The sequence below is a fragment of the Bombus vosnesenskii genome, unplaced genomic scaffold, assembly GCF_011952255.1.
Source record: "Bombus vosnesenskii isolate JDL3184/JDL3185 unplaced genomic scaffold, Bvos_JDL3184-5_v1.1 scf7180000013265, whole genome shotgun sequence".
In the NCBI taxonomy this organism is placed as follows: Eukaryota; Metazoa; Arthropoda; class Insecta; order Hymenoptera; family Apidae; genus Bombus; species Bombus vosnesenskii.
The window spans coordinates 8,909,050-8,935,731 of NW_022882925.1; the positions used below are offsets into that span (position 1 = coordinate 8,909,050).

Genomic DNA, 26,682 nt, shown 5'->3' on the forward strand with positions numbered 1-26,682 from the left:
CTAAATTTTTCTATGCGCACGTACCGCACTTCATTCACAAAGTTTCAAAAAGAATATATACATTTAAAATTATTGAATATTTATGTGACAATAAAATCATTGCTGGAACGATTAGATAAATTGTTGATCGTTATAAATATACGTACGATACATTTTTTCTAGGCAAAGGTTTCACTGATGGCCTCGAGGAGAGGAGATCTTCAAATACAGCTAACATCTCCGCAAGGTACAAAGAGTACTCTCCTTGCGAAAAGGCCTCACGACATCTCAAAGGCTGGTTTCAATCAATGGCCATTTATGTCGGTTCACACTTGGGGAGAAAGGCCACACGGCACGTGGAAGCTTGAAATCCACAATGAAGGTCGATACCAAGGTAAGTCCATTGTATCCGGCTTTTTGTTCCTTCCTTTCATCGCATACATTTCCAGATACATCGAATGTAACCTCGTTCGGATCAGAAATTTTTCAAGAGCTTATATCCTGTTACGTTTTTCGCAAAGACCAATTACAAATTACGATCTTACGAAACAATAAATCGTAATTTATATTCTCGATTTTCTAATATTAATAACGATTCGTTGTGTTTCCAAAATACATTTACTCTACCCAGTGGTCGGTTTCATCTGTTTCTCACATCCATTTGTCTAAACTTTATTTTCCAAACACCCTCTCTATATCAGATATATTCACGGCCGAGGTGTTTTGCACATCATCGCCGTCATCATTAAAGTAACGCGATAGGATGAAACTGCTGAGTAGGTATCAAAAGTTTTGAAATCTTCGAGAGTCCAGTACCAAGGTAGATAAATACGTTAAACATACCACATCACTTTTAACATGTTTAGAATGGCATGACTTTTCTATGGGTCATCAGGGGATACCCTTATCTGACAGTGTAACATCATTACTGGGCCACCAAAAGCAAAATGTATAAAATAACGATACGAACTAACACAAGATGAGCGTTTCTTGGGTTTTGTTGTCATCCTAAACGTGTTAAAAATTCCTTACTTTAAAGGATCAACAGTACCGAAAGGATTGAAAAACAATTACAAGTACGATCTTCGGTATATATTCTCATAATAGGACAACGATTCGTTTCACTTGAAATTATAAAATTAACCGTGAAACGCGATGTAGGTTGATAGGGTTACATGACCAGATCCGTAGATTCTAACGCCTGGCGTATGCAGTAACATCCAGCTGCTATCTTATCATCTGATCTTGGAAGACGTAAAGGGAATTTCTCGTAAACCATGCACGTGGGACCACGTAAGCTGCTGCATTATCTCCCAAGGGCGTAATTTCCAGTTCGAAGCGTGTTCCCTCGCGGTGGCATTCACCAGCAATGGATCTCATGAACTACTAGGGGAAGTTGACCTTGTGCAAGGGTGAAATCGTCAGAACCACTTGAAGCTAGAAGCCCGTTAAAGCCGATATGTGCATAAAGTTTGAGTTAACGCGAGCTTGTAATCCCATACAGTCTTGTAGTCTGATGTATCCATGCGCAAGATAGAACCTTGCTCTATTATACCACGTAATATGCAGGATACATTCCAAGTACAGGTATTCAAACCATTACACGTCGCGTTTGCGTTGAGTCCTTGTACATTGCTAGCGAGATCCGCTTCAGCATCGTCGTCGTCGACCAACAACAATATTGTGCCGGCCTCGGAATTGCACCTGTTGGTCGTCAATGATTTTCTAATCCCCAACCACTGATAAGCTCGACTGTACAATATTCTCCCGTAGGATTACTTGCATCACCTGCTTCTGAATCGTTTGAAGAAAGGTGTATCTATATAGACGAAACGTTTCGTTTTTGATGAATAATCGAAAATTATCGTATAATAAATAAGTAATCAACTATTTCAGGTTAGGATGCGAAAAGATTCTACAAAGATAGTGTATAAATGATCAAAAGAATTTAGAAAGAATTTAATAGCTCCTATCTTTCTTACCGTATAATTTATTACCTTTTATTTGATTTTATCACTGAAACTATAATCATCATTTGGAATTTCGTGCTGCATCCTGTTCCGACGACCAACCATTCATCAGGTCGTGCAACGCTCCACGAATGGGCGTTGATCTTCTATGGAACGTCAACGCTGCCCGATCGCACGGAATACGCGTTGTACAATCCTGCCGGGATGAACATACCGAGAAGACCTTTCGTTAAACCACGGGAAACTGTGTTCTCGAAGGCACAAAACTCCCTGATGAGCTCGAAGATCAAGCAGACTCAACATAAGTCGGAGAAATCCGGAAGCCTTAGTCCGCCGTATGTGGTCAATGCGCAGATACAATCTCAGAGAAAGAGCAAAGCGCGTGGTCAGCACAAAAATGGCAAATCAGCCAATAAACCTACGCCAAAGCCCACCGTGCAAACGTTAAGAGGGTTGACAGTAGCCAGGGGACCTAACGTCGCCGGGGAGATTCGTTTAATCACGTCCAGACCCAGAGGAAGAAGCACGCCTAGTCCAATCACTATCACGGTCACCCAGACCAGTCCATCTACCACGATTCTAACCACCAAAGTGGCCAGCAGACAAAAAATCGTCGACATAGCGACGGCCTCGTCCCTTCAAAGAGGCCTTATTCTCTTGGAGCCACCAGCGAAACCTGTTATCAACAACGTGCCAGCCATCTTCCAGCAATATCCTAAAATTCAACAGCTCTATCCACTCTATCCCGTTTACGCTGGAGTTAGAGGAGCTGGCCAACAGCACGCAACCAGGGATAAGGGTCTGGAATTGCTTCAGGACGAACAGTTCGATTCGAAGAACTTAGACAAGGGTATTCTTCTTTAGTTGACGTAGGCCTACGTTAACGTAACGAGCAATCCGTGAATGGTTTAGAATGAATTACAACTCTATTAGGGTAACGATTCCCTTTCGAGACCATTTGCTTGGGAAAACACTTCTAGTGTCAAAATTGATGATACAAAAATTTGAGAACTATGTCTAAGGTGCATGCACCATCCACGGATGCACGTTGCGTGCAGTTTCTTTTGTCGCATCTCGCCAAAGTAGTCAAATTGTGTAAAATAGAAGTGCATCCATGTGAAAAATTACAGAATTCAGTGAACTTTTATATGATTTAGTTTTTTGTCTCTTATCCTCACTGTTCCTATATTATTGCAAGCGCACTTCGGTGTAATTATTGTTCATTTTGTTCATATGCTATGTGTCTCCTTATAACTTGTATCTGTGTATTCTTTGAGATAATTTTTAAGTATTTCCAGCGGTACTTTTCATTTATTCCTTATTTTCATGTATTCCCTTTTATTGTATAAAAATCCATATCTTTCAATGTTTCTAAGATATCTTTTTATAGCATAAAACAGATAATCGAAGAAAATGGTACTTACATCGGTTTTACTATGTGAACTCTACAATTATCGAATAGCGTTTCAGTTTGCATTCTTTGATATAGTTTCTGTATTCGTTAAATTGTTATTCGCTAACATCTTTTTATGTTAATTTCATAATAAAAATGTTTAACTAATTTTGCTGCATGTACTCTTACGTTTCTTCTTAAGTATCGTTGAATGAAACTTTATTTTCCGTAAATTTTAGATGAAAATTTAGCCTTTCAATGAGTATTACAATTACAAAGTTGTTAAAGCTATTGAACTAAGCCGTTCGCTTGCATGCATGAAAATGTGTGTTTAGTAGAAGTATGCTTAGAAGTATGCAGATTGCATAGCACATAAATATTGTTAACTATGTTAAAATGATTATTCAATTATTAATTATTTATCACTATTTTTTTAAATAACAAACATGGCACGCCTTTTATAATGGGAAAAGCTATTAAAAACTTTATTACTCGATTCTCGATATTTCAAAAATTTACTTTTATACAGATAATGTTCACGTAAATCGTGTAAACATCAATATACAGAAATAAGAACCAGTCTTCAGATCATATTGATCTTTTATAGCAGCAATATTATATCCACTTATGGGCCTCTAACCCCTTATTGGCCTTTAACATTTTCATTTTGTTACATTTTGTTACATACAAGTTACATTCGTTGGCATTTCATCGGATACTCGGATACTCGAGGCCCATTGTTTATCATTCTAACAAAATTTTTACTACCATCGATAGGCAAAAAATTATAAAAAGAAAGGAAAACCAACAAATATGTAAACGTTCGGAAATTCGGGTTTAATTTTTGGTTTATATTTACATAAGAAATCACGTTATAGACATTTATACAAAATTGCATTAGTACAATGATAAATGCGGGTTCCGTTATTAATATTTCTCTTATCGCCCGAATTTACTTCATTTTAATCCACTTCCTGTTCCTGTTCTTGAAAGTAAGAATAAAATTCCTTAAGCAGCATCGTAACGCTTTATTAGTTCCCTGGCGGGAACGACATTGACACCCTCTTCACTTTACTCATTTCACTGCCATCATTTTTCCAAGACCACACCTCGAGACACTTGCATCGAATACATCAAACATCTACTGTATGAAACATGATTCACGCGAATGATCCTCGCGCAGATTCGCGCTTATGTGTATGTGTATATGTGTTGGATAATGCAAAGTGCACTCGTGTCACGTCAAATAGAAGTACCTATCTATCGTTAGACCATAGTGACATTAAGAAAACGCGGAGAACTCTTCCAAGCATCGCGAATCCACAATAGTTCTATTTGCACTTCTACCAATTAAATCTTTTTCATATACACATATACATTATTTGAATGTATAATTATTTCAATATGAGCATAAAATACTGATAATGAAAATGAGAAGAAATCTAGACCTTATAAATGGAATTATTTGCTGGGAATATTGTCAACAAATAAATATTTGATCAAGGAAAACCCATTAAAATGTACAATTTGCGAGATAAAATGACAAATTAAAGTATCCGAGTAAAGATTTTAGTCCAAGTTATAACGTATAATATTCTTTTAACTGTTGTTTGTAATTATTAAATATCTTGCATCATTAATATCCTGTCACTTCTCGTGAGAATATACCAAGGTAATAATTAAAACTTAAAATTGCTGCAAATTATTTTCGATAATTTATCATTCTTCCGAATTTGTCAAGATAGACAAACAAAACACAAATATATCACGTTGAGAAGATATATGATTCGGAAGGACATTAATCCTTCTTAATTAATGACATTTTCTTTATTGAATTACTTCATTGCGAAGAAAAATTGAAATAGCATTTCAATGAAAATATTACTCGATTCGTTTGAAAATCGACTTACAAAAAGATACTAAAAGAGAAGCTATAGAGCTCAATATGCTTTTATTTTCTACGCTGCGTGTCTGGGGAGAAAATTGAAATTAGAATCCCTGTAACACCGGAAATTAAATTTTAATTGGAATCTCTTTTCATGAAACCCTTTATGAAATACGTATTCAAAAGTATTTTCCGCGTGGAGCTATTACACCATACAGTACAAGACAAAAAAGATCAATACATTGAATAATTTCCACGTACCATTAAGTTTGAAACAACATTGTTTTAAGTTTCTTTAAGTCCTTCTTCTTTACTCAAACACGATCCTGTTTATTTTTCCAAATCACATATTTATCGTTCGAAAATTCGCTCTACATGATGCTTAAGATATTATGGTCAAAATATAATAAGTACGCTTTTTGATAGCAGCATGTTTAAAATATAATTTATCTATACCTTTTTTCTAATTCGTTATCATTACCAAAAAGACAAGCCGTATAAGAATTTTTATATTTTCGGAGCCAAAATTTCGCGACCCTTTTCGAATTACGAATCTATATTGTAAGAATCGAATAGCATGCACTCTACCCTATTCGCACTAAAAGAGCTTTAACATAAACATTTTCTAGTAGGAGAGAGAAATATTCTAGGACAAGATGTTTCAAAATATTTATTTCCTAACGATGGTAAATGTCTTTATGATGAAATTTTATACAAAATTTGCTAGCAAGCATTTCTACAACTTCTTTAAGGATCGTGGCACACAGATTGAGGTTCTGAGTCCTAAATAACGCAGTCAAGAATAATTAGCACTACCATTACACTTATCACGATGTAATATACCACACCCGATTGAACGAAATACATATATTTTTAAGTATTTTTACATTTTCATATCACTATTGGTATTTTGAGGTATTTTGTCAATTTTCAACATTTTGAGTTTCAGCATGCCCATATGTGTCCATTTTACGATTTCCCTGCGACTCTGTACTTGCGATCTCACGAAACGGAATCTAACGGTATACCGCAACATTTCAGACACCCTCGAAGAATTCAAGCTAATCTTCTACGGCACGGAGACGTCGTTGGAGTTGGATGACGACCTGGATAAGGACAAACCACTATCCTCTGTGAATCATCAGGATGTGAGTGTGGACAACTCGGCAATAGGCGCAAGGCATAACGTTGTGGTGACCGATCCATGGACAGGTAGCCAGCAGGTAGAATGTGTGTCCCATCAGGAAGTACAAAGACCGACGACCGAAAACCAGACCAGCGGTTGCAGTAGCATCGATCCTGGAAGTGGCAGGTGCCTAGGTGGGTGCCTCATTCTACTCGTTCTAGCCTACCTATTCGCCGGAGTCAGCTGGGGGAACCTGGCAACCAGTTGGCAGGATTCGTTGGGTGTTCGGAACGAAAGTGATCTCGAGGTGGCTGACAACACCTCGGGTTCATTCTCAACGACGACGACATTGTCGCGCGTAAAAATGGCCACTTTCGGAGAGAGCTTAGCGATTGACAGGTCGTCAGGGTTTCCATGGTGCTCATGATAATATCCTTACATCGACGTGTTGCCCTCTCGGTTCACAGTTTGAAATGAGAAAACGAGAGCTCGAGCCAAGTGTCGACGCTCGCGATTCGCCCGAACAATGTTGTGTGTTTGTGATTTCCCTAACCACATGAGTCGAAGATGATCGTCGTTCGATGATAAAACATTGTCGACCGTCGTGTCAACTCCGCTTTCTCCTAGACGCTTTTTTCTGCCCGTCCGGAGAAAGAACTCTAATGATGTGCCGAACATCGAGCTTAAAATGTCCTACGGGCCTTGTCCACCATGATTTCTCGAGTGGACGCCCAATTCGCTCACTAACGTATGTCGTTCTAGGGTTAGGATTTAGTCCAATTAAGTGTCGTGTATGAGAATTTCTATCATCGTGTAAGAAGAGTATGCGTGTAGAAAGAGTTTTGTCTGCACGTACAAGAGAAGCTCTAAACAACAGTTTCTTTCGATAGGGAAGAGTTCGGACTGTAATTGAGCGATAGCTGGCGGATCGAGCATATGAGAAAATCGATTTGACGATCGGGACCTCGTCGAATTGGAACATTTATAACTCGATTCTTTTGAATATGCAGCGGCCTCTTGATTTTTCATACCGATGAATTATTTAAAATGGATATTCGATCGGTCATATATATTCTCTGAAAGCGATACGCTTCGATAATCATTTTTAATCGAACTACGCGGGAAAAAGTAAACTCTGCTATTTTTCGATGACTGTTCAGTTCCGACCGTTACTCTTGAAGAAGGTTAGCTTTAGAAATACCAAAGTTTCTTTTTTCTGATATTTCTCTATTCCATTAACTACTATTTTAGCCACTATTTTCAAAAGAACACGGAGTTACGCTTTTACCAGCATGAATTTTAACGAAGGATCTATCCACCGAGATCGATCTCGATTTTCTCTGAGTGCGATTGAAAATAAAATTATTTCCTTTCAGCAAAAAAATAACCACGTTCGATATGACGTTCCACATTGTTCAGAAACATCCGATGACACTTTTCTACGTAATGCAAAAACAACCAATTCGCGAAACTGCCACTACAGAGATGCAACATCGATAGATCGCGCCCATGCAGTGAAGTTCGACTCGATACTTCACGCAGACAGATCCTGGCGAAATTACCTCGCGTAACCATCGCGTTACTCTATCTTCATCGATAAAATCACATCCCGCAGAATCGTTCCCACTCGATTTCCTAAACAGCCAATTAATCATTAGAAGCTACTCGACTGCATAATCCATTTATCGCAAACATTCGATGGAAATAATCTAGCTATTTAAATTTTGAGATTCGATTCGTACGCGATTAATATCCAACTGTTACGAACGTACATTGCCCTTCACAAATTTGGACTCACTTAGTTTCAATTCAAAGAGCAAAGATTTGTATACATCAATCTTCTAGTAAACCAGCCTAAAACTAAGAAACGGTGAATGTTAAACGCTCGAACGACGACTGTGCGTAGAAAATATTAATCGTTTGATAAGTTGAAGTGTGGTGCGCACAGGCGAGCAAAATTTGCCAGGAAAATTCGAAAAAGGAGAACAGGGAAGTATAGTTTAATCATTTGGTAATGCTAGCGATGTCTGCCTAACAACAATAGTTTCTTTGAGTATATCGATCGATGAAACGACCAAACGTGTTCCAAAGAGTTTCTCTTCGCATCTTTTTCATCTCTTTCCTTTCCACTTCTCCGCTTTTTTCCAAACGTTTTACTTTTATCTTGCTCTTTCCTTCTGTCCCTTTGCTTCATTTTCTTTTCTGTCGAATTCTCTCCCTGTCTGTCTCTGCAACTTTGCTTACCTAAAGAGAGGGGAACAGCAGCTGGGGCTATCAACACTGCTGGAAACAAGAAGGTAACAGAGCGTTTACGACCGGCTGATGCAAACAGCCGAGAAGAAGATACATAAGACTAGATGCTGACCTGTAAAGTACATATTTATGTAACAGCGAAATCCTTTCTTCTCTCTCTCTCTCTCTCTCTCTCTCTCTCCCCCCTTTCTCTCCCAGTTTCGATTCTAAACGGAGCACTACATGTTACTTCGCTAAATATCTACAATTTCGTGGAACTCTCAAAGATCTATCGGTAACTATATAGGTCTAGTACTTCTAATTACTCGAACGACAGATATATGTTCTGCAACGATTTTATTGTGAAAGTAATTATGAATTTGTTATAAATTGAATTTGCCTTCATTGAATTCGGACGATAATCTGTACTATGAATGTCACGTGATAGTAGCAGGCTTTTAAAGTCATTCGTAGAATTTATTCAATATTACCATCGTGTTAGTGTAAATTGCCTTTAACAGTACTTTCGCAGACTTTCACTGATATTTTGTAAAACTAATGTATACTGCGATTAGGGATTACACGTTGCGAAAACATTTCGCCGTTGAACAACGTGAATTATCAGACATCAGTTACACGAGGTAACAACAATTTATTTCTGACAACGTAAACATTGAAGTGTAGATTTCATGGAAAATTCGAAGATATTTATCAAACATCTCGAAATATCGAAACGGTTGAATAGTGATTAAAAAGTTTGTCGAGACGAGGACTGATATTTAACAAATTACTTGACAAAGTAATTATCCAATATGCAATATGTTTCTATAAATAATGCTAAAGAGAAAATTTAATTACGAATAATTCATCGAATAACTAATTCTAGAAGATTATTAAAACTGATTCGGGCGAAAAACGTGGGAAGAAAAATATAGCCTATGATCGTTTTATGTACTATAATTTGTTCACTCGAGAAAAGAAAAACTATTTATTACATTCCATCGATGTTTGTGTAACGATCGATGATTCGATTCTCTGCATTAAATAAATGAAAATGGAAACAAAAGAGATGCTGATTGTTTGTTGAAATTGTACAAGAAGAAAAGGCTGCGGAATGTTTAAAAATATACTATTGTGTATTTTCAAATCAATTTTTCGACCGAATTTGTATTCTAAAATGTTTAATATTCTTTAATATTCTACAATCTTTAATATTCTGAATGATATCAAGAATAGCGTTCTTGTTTGATCAAATATAACGCGTGAAAATTGGAATGGCAAAAGGGCTGTCATCATGGAAAATCATCCTTGATGTATTAGGAGAGTAATCCACAATGTACAGAGACTGTTCCAAATATTTTGTTAACTGCATGGAACTGGAGTTACCCTACCGTTGACAAGGGACATCATTTATACCCCTTGAACGTAATCTCTTGGTTTCAAGCTTGCAAACGTTTCACAAGACGAGCTAACATCAGAATGGGTCCTTTCTCATTGAAGTGGTTTCACCACTAATCAAGACAGAAGAGATCGTTTAATTCGGAGTTTTGGTCCCAAAATACACTAATTGCTTGCAGATGCTCATAAACTAACCTCTTTATGCTCTTTTCATTTTTATGAAATCATGATTCCGCCAAGATGAGAGAATAAATACAAAATCATCAATGCTCTGGTCGTATAACGAAATTCGTGAAATTAATTTCCATGAGTAAGCGGCGAAAATTTAAATTAAAACACTGCCTTGATTGCAATAAGAACCTTTTACTCGCTGGCAGTACCAGTTCGATATTTCATAAATACATATACACATAGGAACGTGTATCATGTAGTTAATGAAGATATGAGAAATATCGGTTAGAAAGTAATGAAAGTAATAAAACGATTAATGTAATTTACCAATCTTTTTAGTGATTTATATAAATGAACCGAAAGATATATTTGGAAAAAATATTTGCTCGCTAAACTATGAAATGTTACTATAGAAATTTTCTCTTCGAAAATTCGATGTGATTAAGTGAGTTTCTCTTGGAGAATCCTAAATTATATTTATAGGGTGCCAAGAAAAATGTGCTTTTGTAACAAAGACATATCTTCTTTTTTGAAAAGTTGAAATAATTTTAATTTTTTAGATATCGATTACTTCTCTTCGTGTTTCATAATGATCCAGCAGTTATTGAATTCCGTCAAAAGTTACCGAAGAGAGAGAAAATTGAAGTACATATCCAAAAATCTGTCGAGAAAAATTCTGTCGAGAAAAGCAAACGATATGCAACATACAAAGATATTTCGACGACAGAATTGAATGGCCGCTTAAACGATGAGAATAAAATAAAAAAAGAGCCAGGCCCGACAAAAGTTAAAACAACCTAGTTTGACATTAATTGGCTTCGCTAGCGGTCAACCGCAAAGAATCAAATGGTATAAATACCAGCAATCCCTTCTTTCATCAAATAGAGAACTCCACGACGGAGGAACGACTCGCACTAAAGCGAATTTCTTTTTCTCTTGACCGTGGCAATATATACGTCTAGTTTCATTATTACATATCGATCTTAACTTTCTAATACGTGATAACTTAGTTTAACGTTGTTACTTTAAATTCTAGCAAAATAATGGATCTAGTGAAATTTATCTATAATATCGATATATTTTCTTTATAGCTATTATTATTAAAGTTAGGTCGTAATAATTTATGTGTAAATTATTTTGTTCTCTTCGCTATGGCACAGCGTTTTTCTATCCAAACCTTTTCAGCGTATTCCACAGATGCAAATAAGGAAAGGATCTGTAAAGTTCAATTTTAATTTCAATTTGTTCCGTTTCAGTGAACCGATCGTCAATTTTTTGTAACGATTCATCATACTTGTTAATTTCCATTCGATATAATTTTTCTTTCAAAGTTATACCGAAAAAAAGTTTGGCTGGACAAAACTAGAACGCCCTATATGTCCTAATCGAAGTAATATTGAAAATTAGCTGTCTTTCTTTCTATCGTGCAAAAAAGAATATTTTCAGTTTCGTTTACCTTGAAACGCACAAATCGCATGATACAAAAATACATTCTGTCACATTCAATTATCGTCTGTGATCGAATCTCGCGTTTTACATGCAGATTTGTTACTTACCGCAGATACGTTCTTGAAATCTATCTCGCAAGCATTAATTTATTTTTACTCGATTCTTGGAAAATATCGTGTCGTATAAAATAACCGTTTCGTAACAAACAACTTTTACAGACTCGAGAAGGTCTAACGATATAACACAAAGAATCCCAGAAAAGAAACGAGTTTCATGAATAACAATAATAACGCATCAGAAAACACAAAACGATATTCTTCCATAATTTTCTTTGTACTCCTATCCTTACAATATCTCTTCGATCCTTTTTCTCAAATACACTTTATTTTCCTATTTTATTTTCTTACATCGACAATGGTTCCTTTATTCGTTCGTTTAAGCTACATCGAACTAGTGTTAATATATTTTTTAGTAGATAATAAAGAAGGCAGGTCTCTATCAACGCTTCATCATTGATCGAAAGAATTGCAGGCAAAGAGGGTCAACTTTCTGATAATTTGAGCAATTCGATTGAGTGGTCCGATTCTTTTTGAAAAATTGAAAAGATCCTATACAGTATATGTATAGTGGTGCTGACCCCTTATTACTGCAATCCCTTTGATCGTTATCATTTTTCGCCTGTTTAGCAGAAGTAGCGTCTATTTGTTATTTGTTATTATATTGTATTGCGAATCATATCATTGTAACCAGATGCTGTACAACATCGGCACGAGATGCACGACTTGTTATCGTCATTTTCACCTAACGCAAATGCATCCAGCGCGATCCATCGGGTACATACGCTATCAAGCACATATCATTTTCATCGCGAAGGTACAGCCATATTAAATTCAAGCTTTTCATCCGTGCTCGAGAGTTCTACTTTCAATTTTAACTTTCGAATTGGGTGATGAGTTGACCGTGAACTTTCATTGAGAAAAAACAGAACCTTGATTTGTTCACTGGAATGAACATGCTGGCCGATGAGTGGAATTTTAAATCAACTTCATTTGATTCGTCCCGTTTCTCAAATCATATACCTTTTGAACTAACAGTTTGGCTTTGACCTTTGATCTTTTGAAACTTCTTGACCATATAAAAATTATTGGAAGTCGCAACGATGTCAAGGCGAATGCGCTGCCTAATATAATACTCTCTCGAGCGGATATATTTACGGTTTAAATGTCTCAGATTTATCATTGTCCTCGCGAAAGGCTGGTGAATTCCATGCTGATGAAAGTAATCAAACATATATTTGACAAAGAGCGATGGAAAGCGAGACGAAGGCAATGATAATTCCAGTTTGACGTGTAAATGTTACTCTATTTCTAGTTTCGTGTTATTATGCGTTTTGTAGTTAGACAATTTTTAGCGAATGATTTGACCGGATAAGCTGACGAGCCTGTGCTCAAGCACACTCTGTGAATCAGTCACTTCACGTTGTACTTATGACGATTCATCGATACCAAAAGAAGATCACAGGAAGAACGTGATAGGTTTTTCGTTCAGTTTTCATATATTATCAAAACAATTCTTGTATTCAATTAACATAAGATGCAGAAAATCAACAAAAATAGGTTTGTCATGTTCTTCCCATAAGGTTTTCAAATATAATAGTTACCATAGACGCACAAACAGTTCCTCGAAATTCTCTCTTTGGACTCTCACACTAAGGCAAAGCGTTTAAAACGTTATTACAGCATTCGTCTAAAAGAAAATTCACGTACGAAGAAATTAACAAACGATGTGTCGTGGATCGCGTGGAAATAATCGCGATAAATAAAACCACAAAATACGCTTCCATACATATACATATATAAATATATATATTAATAATTGACGCTTTTTGCAAGAGATCGTTATATATTCGTTTAGCTTTCGTTCGCGTGTACTTAGAAACGAGTTAGGAAAGATAATCTGTTCTTCAGAATCGTTTACACATTCGTGATCATTTAAAAATAGGAGCTACAATTCCGAATATGTATATTTAACTTTTAATTTATCAGTTGTATAGGTATTACAACGCAGTACAATGCAATAATTCGGATAAGAGAGCCGTACGTAATGAGTATAAGAATGTACAAAATACGAGATATTTTTCAATAACATGATTATTGATAATTTTATTTTATTTATAAAAATTTCATTTCTCTTACAATTATAGAATTGCTTCCAGACAATCATAAATCAGATTATTAATTAATTATTAAGTATCTGCAATAAATTATTTTTTATCTTTTCGATACTTTCAACAGTCCTCTGTACCATTACGTATGTATCTGCTGCTCATTAAATTCCCAATAATCCACTGTAAATTCAATTTACGCTTCAAATCGTGCATGGTAATGTAAATTTCTTTTCGTGGATAACAAACTCAATGTTTTATAATACTTCACAACCATCTGAGTAAAAATTTTGATTTATGGAGATTTAATCGTGTGCATGTATGTGTGCGTGTGTGTACGTGTGTTGTGTGTGTGTGTACACCCATATATTAATGTATAATAATTGTGTATATACGTGCAATAATGGACGAAATACCGATACGAATCAAACACACACGAAATGATTTAACAACAAAGTCATCGACTATCGTTCCTCCGACATGAATCATACGTTAATCACGATCAAAATGGAATATGTACTAAACTTCGGCGACCGAATCGATGAAAAATCGTCAAAATTAAAACGCAATAATTCTATTTTATATATGTTTGCTATGTGTTTCGTAACGTCCCAAAGATTTCATAGAATTTTATGAAATATCTCGAATAAATTTCTGCTTTCGAGAGAACCTCAAAAAGACATACTTCGAGTCGACAAAGCATTCAGTGAAAGAATCTTGGATCTGATCTCGAAAATTATACTAGCCCATCCAAATAAATTCCAACGCAATAAGGAAAAATTTTTCACGCTTTAAAACAATTGATTAAAAGGTCTAACTTTCCTGAAAAAGAAAAGGAAAGAAAAGAAAAGAAGAAAAGAAAGGAAAGAAAAGGAAAGAAAATAAAAGAAAAAGATAGCAACAGAAATGAGATAAATGATTTAAGGATTAGTGGACTAAATTAAGTGGACTCAACAAGTTCGAATCCTAAGAAACGAAAGTACATCCCGACTATACGTGTATATTGGGTTCTTACAATAAGAGTCAATTATTCTAATCAACGTGGAGGGATGTTGATGATAGTCATGTATAAGGGATATGAATGATATAAACGTGAGTACTATGTAGGATTTTGGATGTTTCGATTCGTTCAGGTGTGAAAAATATCTTCCAAGATGTACAATACTTCGGACGACACGGCTGGACAGTTGAATTTTCGATATTCCGCGAAATCCTTTCGTTTATGCCGATTTCATACTTTTAAAGCAAAGATCGAACCTTCAGTGGCTCAGAAATTTTTTGTTAAGAGGCGTATTCTACTCTTAAAAGCCTTAGTTATATAGGCCTTAGTTTCGACCAAGCAGAATAACTAAGACCATATATGAAAACTATGAGAAGACATCTTTCCTTAAAAAAATTTTTCAATAGTACTAAAACACGAATGAATATGATGATAGCTGTAAAGTGACAACAGAAAAAATAGTATAAATTTTTCGTAATATATTATTAAAGATCACGCGTTTCATGGTAAATATTCCTCCTTAATAAAACTTCGTACTGTATGAATGAGAAATTTTGAGGAATCCGAAAGTAACATACTACAATGTAACAAAGTGCTAACATCGTGATCATGTTCAAGTACTTAATAGCTTGATAAAATCGATCCGTAGTATTTTGCAACGTGATCTGAGGTAAGAATAAATTTAATGCTACTAAATCGTCGTGTGCGGTTTTTGTATGACAATAATAAATTATATTTCACGTGTAACGAACGAAATAGATATCGACATGATAGGAGGGATATATTAAGCTGATCTCGACGCACGTCGATCATAGCCAATGATAAATGCGTATCATAATTTGCATTTGAGAAAGGCATATTTCAATTTAAACCGTGAAATATCTTATTTACTACTACGAAGATTAAATTTCCTTCGTTTGAATACTATTTCTGGAATGATAATTTTCGTAATTTCTCGCTTAATAATGAAGAAATGAAATTCTTTCGTACAACCGCGATCCATTTTGCTTCGCGGATGACAAATTACATTTTACTCGTACCTTTCTTATCGTAATCAATAATATCCTAAATCATGTTTTCCTTATTTATTACATTTTTCGAAATGCTTTCATAACGTAATTTTGTACTTAACGAATGTCTTTCTTAGCGTAAATCGAATTGCAAAAAATGAGAAATACTTAATCCGTTAATTAACGAAAAGATACAATTTTCCCAGAAAATATTCCAACGCATCGATATTTAATTTCTGATTTGTAGAAATTATACTAACAACGTGTTTTAAATATGTGCGTGTGTGCGTGCGTGCGTGTCTCGAAACTTTATAGTTAAATGATATAACCTGCCATCGCGAAATTCTATTTTATTAACCCTCGCTCGGTTATAGTTGGATCATTTAAAAATCGAAGAAATGCATTTTTAATATGTCAAAATGATCGTGGCATTGAAAAGAAAAGATATATTAATAGCTAAAAATTCGATTTTGCAATTTTTGTTATGCGATACTTATGTATACTTTTATAATTTTCGTAAATTTGCAACGAAAATATGATAGATAAATATATTTTTCGAATAGAATTCATATTCATAACTTCTTGTCTTCCGAAAATTATTTTAAAGAATGAAATTTTACTTAGTTTGGGTCAAAAGATGACCAAGTCATTACCGTCCAAGGGTTAATTTTCCAACCATGAAACTCCTTAAACGAATATTTCTATCAAATCGGATCTTCGGAACTGTCCAGCAGTGGGCTTGGTCCACCATATTGTTAATGTATCTATTGTAAATGTTTGTATGTAATGTAAAATGTATCTTTGCTTGAAAAGGCGACATATCCTAAGTTATAGAGTTCTGAGACAAGAAGAACGAGATGTAAGGTTGCCTGACTTGTCCACAACCTCGTGCCATTTTCTTCTTTCTCGTTCGTTCGTCTTGTTCAGCCGTAAAACAACGATCAAAGGTCACTAGACGGGAAAGGAAACGAAGCTCTGCTTCGTGACACCCTTTTTGTGCAATGTGATACAATGAAAAAACGACGAGAAGGAAGAGAATCGGCGGTGAAAAAGGCGTTCAGGGCTTGCCACGTACATTTATGTACACGTATACATAATATATTGTATAAGTAATTGCAACTACTATGAATCATTATGTGCGACATTGAAATTTGTATATCATGGATGAATTAAAAGAGGAGAATATCCTAAACAAGATATTACTAGACGTTATTCATCTCGAGTGATATTTTTCTATAAAAGAAAAGAAAAAGAAAGCTTACTTCGATATGTTAATAATTTAATTAACCCTAGGATGCAATCACTAATCTGATTCTTTATTTATTGGGAAAACAGGTATGTGTCGATAAAGCATGCTTCTGTCCATTTTTCTGTGGATGGTGGACAACGTTCTAAAGCTCTATAATTGGTTTGCATGTTTAATTTTATGTGGTTATGTGATCTGAATTTTATCGTCGCATGAAAAGTGATTCTTTTGTAAGAACTGTTCATAGCTAAAGCGAATCGTATTATAAAGCTAAGATACCTAAAAACTTGTAACATAACACCTGTTTCTTTGCTTTAGCGTTGAATATTTCATACGCAAAAGAATAAAATAGAAAAACGTACGAAATATTTGATGAAATACCTTACACTGGATTACTTAATGTCCTATCATACTTTTCTTGAGATCTTAAAGTGAAATCTCAAATGAAATTTAATTACGAATGTTCATAGGTTTCTTGCATTCAATAATATATTTTTTTTAGTTATAAGCGAAGCAAACTCAAATTGTGTACCATTGGAAATTAATTTATTACTTATAATTCATAGTACTGTTAATCAACTATTGGTTACGCGTTTCAAGATATTATTAATAAATACGTTAGCCAAAGGTACGCTAACGTTTCCACTAATTGCGTTATCAAGAACGGATTTAAACATCCACTTGCGATAAAGCTCGCCGAAAACTAAATGCTAATGAAGAGATCTGGGAAGATTTGAGAGTACCGGAGACACAGGAGATGGGAAACGCTACACAAGGGTGGATCAGTTAAAAGTTAACAGAGAAATAGATTTTAATTTAACTTTCGTGTATACAGAAAGTTTTCTGCTTGCACTTCATGAATAATTCAGTGAACTTTAACATGAACTCTGAGAAGGTCTCTATAATACCAGCATTTGAATAATTAAAATATTTAGCAATGCGCCTAGTTAAACAACATTACCTAATAGCTCTGGTTAACGAAATCTTGTATATACATACATATAAAACTATGCATATAAATTATTCCAAGTTTTCAGTTCTTTGTCATCATTGGCAAGATTCATTTTCGAATTTTACACTGTCGTAGAGATGATTAAACGTCAGATTGTATCTAGAGTATTTCTTTCCAAATATGATATTTCATTACAAAGTTTGTCCATACTCTGTACTTCGTAAATTTGGTACGTCACTGAATCTTCAAAGCTTCTGTGAAAGGTTTTGTTAAATGGGTTTACCATTGCACAATTTTGCATGTGATTTTCCTGCACAAGTGACTGTTTCGCCATTATGTTATAATATATATAGCACATGGTACATTGGTATTTTCTTAATATGTGTAATATATGTATACAATTTTTAATGTCTCGTTCTACATATTAACTGATTCAAAATTTCTAAACTCTGATAATAATCTATGTTTATAGATTTATGTTTAACGAGTTGCACATTACCTAGACTAATTTTCATAAAAAAATAACTGACACTAAAGAAAATATAGTGTTTCTTGAAATAATGCAATTTTAATCCGACCATTAATTAATTTTCTCATTTCTTGTTTCTTCTAATAATAAGATCGTCAGCAATTATCGCATAAACAGTTGAGATAAATTATATGTCAATCAACATAACGCGCACTTTGTATGCCAATATATTACGTTTCCATAAAACTTGATTACTTATACATATAAAAATTTTATTCCAAATCTGGCATCGCTTTGTTGATTTCTAATGATGCATTCAATTTCTACGACTGTCTCTTTCTTTTGTATCCTTCCAACTTTACTTTCTCATATCTCGCATGTGTTTTGTATTTTGCTCACTTTCCTCGAACTGAACAAATATTTGCGATAGTCCTGTCTGGCAGATAAACTTTTTAACGTCCCACAAATAGGTAACGTAAACGGCAAAGTATCTCTGTAATAACATGACCATTTATGACTCTACTATATCAATTGGAAAATTAAAGGATGATTGAAAAATCGAAAAAAAGATTAAAAAATTCAATCGATAAAAGAGTTCGTGATCGCGCGTAGTTTAGAAAATAAGTTTCACGAAAACTTTGGGAGCAATTTGCACGCGATAAATCGAGTTTTCTTAGAAAAAAAAGAAAAGAGAAAAGAAATCCTAAGAACCATCCGAGTAAAGTGGAAAGATTATTGTGATCGCTTATCCAGGAGATCAAAATTGAATTCTCTTTTCTTCGACGGAACTAAAAAAGAAAGATTTGTCTTAAAGTGTCACGTGTCGCTTTATCCCTCTACTCCATAGCAGGTTCTGAAAACGTATTTAGGTACTTGGGCTCTCCGTGGGCGAGTTGCGGTGCGGATTTTCTCAGACCAGCCAACTACCACCATCACCAACCACCATCACCAACCACATCCACATCCACAACCACACACGTACAACCAATCAAAATAAAAAGACCTATCCCTGATCGCTTCACCAGCACGGTGAGTCTTACTTCTCTATCGTTCTATAATGTTCCTATTTATATCCTCTGGTTATAATTTATTGTTCTGGTTTGAATCAAGTATCTCGAATCATAGGCAATATTAACGCGGATCATCAATGTTTCTTTTTTTGTTCAGAAATAGAAATGTTTACTAAGTGTAGAGATTTAATTTTGTGACTGATGGAAGATATCAGAATTAGTGTGTTAATAATATACAATTTGATAAACACTTTCTCAACTTTTGATTATGTTACTTACTTTACTATATTCAACTTACCTGGATTCAACTCACTTCGATTCATTAAACTTTCTTTTTTCCACTAAAAGTCTTATTAATAATTTTGCTTTTCCACCGTTTTCTTTTTTTTTTTTTTGCTCCTTGTATAGTGCTTGAACTAGTTGTTCTTTGCGGGAATGACATTTTCTTTATGCTTTATTGCTTGCTGAATTATTAATGAATTCAATATTAACGAGATTAATTTTATGCTCAGCGTTGAACAAGACGCAAAGATTTTTATTTCTGAGAGATTTTAATGCGCATCTGTATAGAAATATGTCTAGATACAGATTTGAATCGAGAACTTTATATTTAAATATTTTCGACAATGTGTTCTAGTAATTTTTTCTTTTCAAAAATTTACAAACTGCAAGTATTTCCTTTTCATTCGATCATAAGAAAACAAATTTGGTATCTTGTTAAACTTAAAGGAAGACGTTCAAATGTCGTAGTAAATATATGCTTCAGCATGCACCCTGGCCCTTATATTATTTTATAGTTACGTTAAATAATGATTGGCAAAATTAATAATTTATAATTTTATCTTCTGTGCTTAGTTTTTTTAAAAGATAACGCAAATAGTGATATGTATTTAATAAATGTCAAAATAGATTTACATTAGGGCTGGGCGAATATATTCGTAAAATCCGGATATGCTTTGAATATCTGTCTTTACAAAATGTGACAAGTATCCATAACATAAAAATTAAAAAAAAAATCGTTTACTGCGTTTATGATAAAATTCACCAAGGCCTAATACACAGTGAATGTATATTTATTTATAATATAGAATATCTCTTATCACACATATACTTATGTACTTAGTTGTAGACTATATTTATATTTAAGTAGAAAAATTTTCTAACGTAACTTTCCTTAACATAAGAGCTACATTTAAAGTACCTACATCTCGAACTACACGAACACAAAATAACACACAAGTAACATCAAAATATCCATGAGCAACCTATGGATGACAGTTCTGTTGGAAAAATGTTTGCCTTGGATATGAAATTAATTAAATACGGAGAAGGTAGGTTCCGGTAATATGTGGGAAACTAAGCTGCAAGGAATCAGATACGCTTCCGGTTTCCATCGCCATTAATTGTAACAGTAATTCAGGTTTCTCGGTTGTTTCCCGTTGAGCATAGGTTTACCAACATTGGTATTAACTTTATCAAGATGCTCTAAACGTACCTACCTCCTATCCGAAGACTGTTCCAAATTCACTCTCAGTAAGCACATTACTTGAAAATTCAAATTACATTGCAGGATAATTTGAAAACTTTACAGATCGACTAAGAAGCGTTCACGTGATTACGAATTGCTCATTCCAAATTTACTAACTCTTTATGCTTTTTCTGTATAAAAGATATTTATCAAAATTTGTTTAAATCGAAAAAACGAAGATCGAGATGTTTTACAAGGTAAATTAAAACCTACCACGAATAAATTCACCATTGTCATTCGTCTTCGAGGCTATTCGGCATATCGTAAGAACACACGCACAGAACTAAAACGAACCAACACTCAACAAGATATCCCACATACACAGAATCAAAGAATGGAAGATTGTCAAAGACCCTATGTAATTTTCCAGAGTGTAAGCTGAACTGGTACTACAACAATGGGATCTGCGTGTACAAGTGCCCAACTGGAACTTACGGCATTTCTGACGAGACAAAGGCAGTCTGCTCCAGTTGCCATTACTCCTGCCTAACTTGTTCAGGATCTTCGAATACCGAGTGCACCAGTTGTCACGAGGATGCCGAGCTTTCTATGAACCTTGGCGAGTCTGTATGCATCCTTCGCGAGCTTTCGTGGACGATGCACTCCACCCTATGGTTTTATCAGATGACCATTTTGTTCTCGATCAACATCGTCGTATTCACCTTGATAATTCTATACGTGGCTGTCAAATGGTATTTGCGAAGGAGGAATTCGTTAATGTACGGATATAGTAAAGTTTCGTATACAAGTAATGGAGACGCACATAAAGATAAGTTACAAGAAAATGCCTCTTCGTCTGATAGTGAATAAAGAAAATGGGTGAAAATAAACAGCAACCGATGCTGGTTGTGTAATTAGAAAATGAGTGTAATGCTATAAATCTGTGGACGGTCGAGGGGAAAGAGAAACATGAAATCCAAAAGATTACATGCTCAAGAGATTTTTCGATGAGAAAGTGGAGGATGAGAGAAAATAAAAGGAACTAGGAATCAACAAGCACGTAATTACCGGTTTGTTGTGAAATTTCGATGTGATTGTTTGTCATATAATTAATGTTTCAACAATGGATTACTAGTGACATTAATGACATTAACAATATTTTAAGCAATGGCGGTACTCGGGAGGATTCCGTCCTTCTGTTTGACACATTCCAATTGACGAGCATGAATTAATAAGTTGGTAGTGATCTCCCGGTGAATGTTATGGATGCAGAGAAACGATCGAGTTAATGTAATCGAATTTGATAATGCATTTATCTACATTGTGATGCTTCGAGAAAATATGCAGAATATTTAAAAACAAACGTTTTAGATCATTATTTTTTAACACGCTGTATTTTAATCTCACCAATAACACGATGAAGTAAAGAAAGATAGAATTAATAACATAGAGAGTGAATAGGCGTAACTCAATGTGATCGAGTTATTTAACCAAATTAAACCATTCCAAATGCATTTGTGTGTTCGAAATCAAAAATTTCTTTAAGAGTAAAATTAAAGTTAAAATTCATGCCCGGAATTTAAATTTGATGCTTAAGTGGCCAAATTCTTGATCGAGTCATAATTAATCGCGATACAAATAAAACGTATCGCAATGCAAATACGCTTAGTAAGTTTGGGTTCTCAGCTAATTAACAGTTAATAATTAAGCCGATTTTCGATTATCGTTACGGGAATGAACTAAATTATACCGTCTAATGTCTTGTCCTCGTCGATAATCAAAATTAAAATTGCATTATGCTCTGTAACTAACTGTAACACAATTTTCTAACCGAGTTTCTAACTACATAGAGCACATTGTAATTTATACACCAGTGAAATTACCATGCGATGCTACTTACGTAAATTACATTAAAGATATAAGACGGAATAAGATATAGTAGCATTTCCTAACGACCAAAGACTTTAAACGTTGCACTTCTATTCAGTTAGAGCGACTTTTAGATGTACATAACAAGATCAAACAAGTATTATGAATATTAAAGCTAATTATTAAGGTTTACAAGTTAACTAGTTATTATTGTTATTCAAATATAATGTAAGATACTAACTTTAAAATAAAATTAAAAGACATTCGGGTATTTTACTTTTCCATTTGCAATAAACTCCATAAATGTGAAAAAATTATATATTAAAACAAAGACATACAGACATTACATTGAATAGGAATGTGAATAGGAATGTAATTGAACGTAATTAAGATTTTCCTTTGTCGTCCCATTATCAAACTGTTGAAAGTCATTCTTTATACGATCACGGATTAAAATACTTTCATGATGTAATAAAACGTTATTAAATCACTTCGATAATTAACAAATACATAGTAACTCGTTTGTCAATTATCTTTTTCCGAAATGAATGATCGTTTAAATTTTTATTTACAGCTTAATCACGGATCGACCAATATGCAACAAGTTACCGATAACACAACTACAGAATTAAATACAACACACAACGGTACAAGTATTTTGGTATATGTAACTGCATAAACTTAACATTAAATAGTATTACATAATTTCAAATAATACAAATTAAATAAAAGCATCATTCACATGATAAATTCTGTTCAAGTACGGATCTCCTTATACTTTTACGTCAAAAAATGTTGATTAAACAGATAATCTTAAAATTCAATAGAAACAAACTAACATTTGCAATACATTATTATTATACATTTTTACTTATTATTACTTATTATTATTATACATTTGCATACATAAAGAAGTAATAGTTTTTATGATTTAACCTAGATAATGGTTAATTTATAACTAAATGTATATAAAATGATGAACCTTCATAAAATTTCGTCCAAATTTACTTTTGTTTAATTTCAATTATAGACTTAAATAGAATTACACTTTTATTTATATAGAGATATATCTTATTCAACTTTGTTGCACTTTTTACAAATTATCTTATTATCAAATATACATTTGTCACATAAATATTTCCCGCATCTTAAACAAAATTTCGTAATTTTGTAACCTTTACAATTTTTTACTTGACAAGTTTTTTGTAGCAATGAATCTGAACTTGTTGATAGTTTTATTGCATGGCTTTTTTCCCGCGATTCTTTATGTAAAAGTAATGTATGCACTAGGTTTATAACAATTTTGTGAATTGTCTGTAAATTGGCCCCATACTGTAGATACCATTGCAAATTTATTGGTTCGTAAACGTTGGCTTCTTTCACTCTTCTTATCAAATTGTATAAACCTCATAATTTCAGCAAAGTCATTCCTGCTCATTGTTTTTGAAAAAAATGCAGGTCTCCAAATTTTATTCCACAAATATGAAACATTTAAATTTTTTGCCTGATATACACCGCGGGCATATAGCAGAGCAGTTTTGTTGCATCTAGCTCCTTCTTAGTCCCCAATACACTAAATACTTCTTCTTCCGTACATTTCATTATATAATCCCTTATACGGTGATCAATGATAAGATAAAATGCCGTCTTTACTTGTCCTTTCATTATATGCCGTTTAGCATATCCCCAAAAATATTATGAACTAATGTCCTACCAGGTTTGGGACTTGCATCTATCTTTCCAAACTGCTCCATCGGGCCCAGTTTCACTCTCTGCTGTCAACGATAACACTGAACAGTCTTCTTCTATGTCTGTCATCCTTTTTTTTATAATTTTTTTTTTTTGAAAAATCATGACATTTCTAGGACAAATATTTATCACAGGATAATACCATGTACGGAATACAAAAGTTATTGTCAAATTTGATATGCTTTATTTTTCCTTTTATAACAACTTTACACAAAACACTCTGAGATGCTTTCTGCCTGCGTTTAAGAGATAATAAATTCGATCAATCGACTTACTAACAAAATCGACTAATCGACTTAGAAACCGAGATGTATTATAGTCGAAAAGGCAATAGCAAATAAAAATATGATCTGTGACGGCGATATTTATACGAAAATATTGATGAGTATTGACCGTTCTCCACCAACGGTTACTCGAGGGTGGAGTTGAGACAGCTTTTCCCGTGTTTTATAGCAATGAGCAATAACCCTAAGAAACTTCTCAACTTTTAAAATGTTTGTAACAATAGACTGTAAAAAATGCTAAATTTTGTGGCGGTTCCTTAGGATTATTATGGACCTGAATTGATATGTCTTGATTGCTGGTGGCTATCTTGTGTAACAGCGGGTGTAACAGTTGTTATTATTTGTTATTACTGATTTTGTTTGTCATCTGACCTTGAAATAGCCTTTTCTTTGTACTGATTGCATTTATTTTAAGAATAACTAACATATTTTGTCGGGCGGTCAAAATGAGCGCTCACGATAGGCAAGACAGAGTACAAATTTTTCTCAGAAAATAAAAGAGCAAACTAAAATTAATTACCGAAAAATATACTGTATGCATGTTTTAGGAAAATTCAGAAATTATGAAGCGATATCATAAAGTTTAAATATGGTTAAATTTGTATAGAAGTCGCAAGAGCGGTCAATTTAACCGCGCCGGTAGGTTTAGTGTTAAAGGATTGCCATAATAATGGAAAATATACCATAGCCACGTGGGCTAAGTTCAATAGCCAAATGATCAATAACGAATTCAACACACGGAAAACACGTCGTTATAACATTCGTATCCACATTTCACGTTACGATGACAAATGAATAAACACTGTACAGTCAGATTAATTGGCGATAATTAGCAAACTGTTGCAAGTGACCATCTCAGTACGACCGAGCTCTTGCCTGCATATTGTAAACCACAATATTACTCGTTAGTATCGTTATACGTCGTGTATAAATTATTTACACGAAACCTCTCGTTAGAATGATATTCCGTTAACCGCGAAACTATTAAAAATTAAATATAACAAATTTACAATTAATGGAATTCAAATTATGTATTTCAACTTGTTTTTATCAAGTTTTAAGCGAATGAAATTTAAAAAGTAAAGGTTTCCTTGCGCAAAATTAATAAAAAAAAACTTGTGCTTCTCTTTTTTAGTAATTTATATAAAGTACCATGTAAGGATTCGCGTCTGGCTACATATCGGGCTCTTTTACTATCAGTGAACTCGATTAATCCTAACAACAAAGATTTCAACCAATTTCTATTGCTTCAACTTTTATCGAAATTACATCCTTTCTTATTAAAGATATCATTTGCCATTTTAACTACTCAATTTTCTCTTAATGTAATTAGACAATGAAACAAATTATTCCATCTTTATAAGTATAAAGCACGTTATTCTCCTGGTCAACAAGGAAGACTTAATTGAAGAGCGAAATATCTTCGTGTTCTACTTTTCACAGTTTAAACGTTTCCATGAAGTAATATCGTTATCGTCATCACTCAGAAATAAGCTACGAGAATGATTTCAAAAGGGATACTGTATATATAAGTATGTTCGGTCACTTCCTAGCGATGATATACCTTCTGTCGGTGGAATTTGGTTTGGTGCCAAACGCCCATGTACTCGGAGACGACTTCGAGTATTTACTCTCATCTTATTTCATGTCGAGATTCGGATCGTAGCAGAACAGAGACGAATAGGGGTATAGGTGAAGACGAGACAAAGGTAAGAAGAAACAGGAAAAAGAAGGAGAAAGAAGATGGAGGTGGTGGCCGTGATGCTGAAACTCTCTGCTGCGTTGTCGAGCTTTAAATCTTCAAGACGCAAGACCCTCATTTGTTTCACCACATATGTATAAGTAACTTCCGTCTGCG

At 34.3% G+C, this 26,682-nt stretch overlaps 1 protein-coding gene across 3 annotated transcripts in view; it reads left to right on the forward strand.

The window, feature by feature from the left end:
* Positions 1–23,571, forward strand: part of LOC117243415 (furin-like protease 1) — a 231,742-nt gene extending 208,171 nt beyond the window's left edge. Inside the window, exons 10-13 of one of the 3 annotated variants that reach the window (XM_033510883.1) lie at positions 163–373; positions 2,062–2,799; positions 6,269–6,547; positions 23,366–23,571. In XM_033510883.1, the coding sequence (XP_033366774.1) occupies positions 163–373; positions 2,062–2,799; positions 6,269–6,547; positions 23,366–23,370 (1,233 nt within the window). In that variant the 3' untranslated portion in view covers positions 23,371–23,571. Of the gene's footprint in view, positions 1–162; positions 374–2,061; positions 2,800–6,268; positions 6,548–21,352; positions 23,071–23,365 lie in introns of those variants that run through there. The other 2 variants (XM_033510882.1, XM_033510884.1) reach the window with 2 other exon arrangements.
* Positions 23,572–26,682: the final 3,111 nt, after the last annotated feature.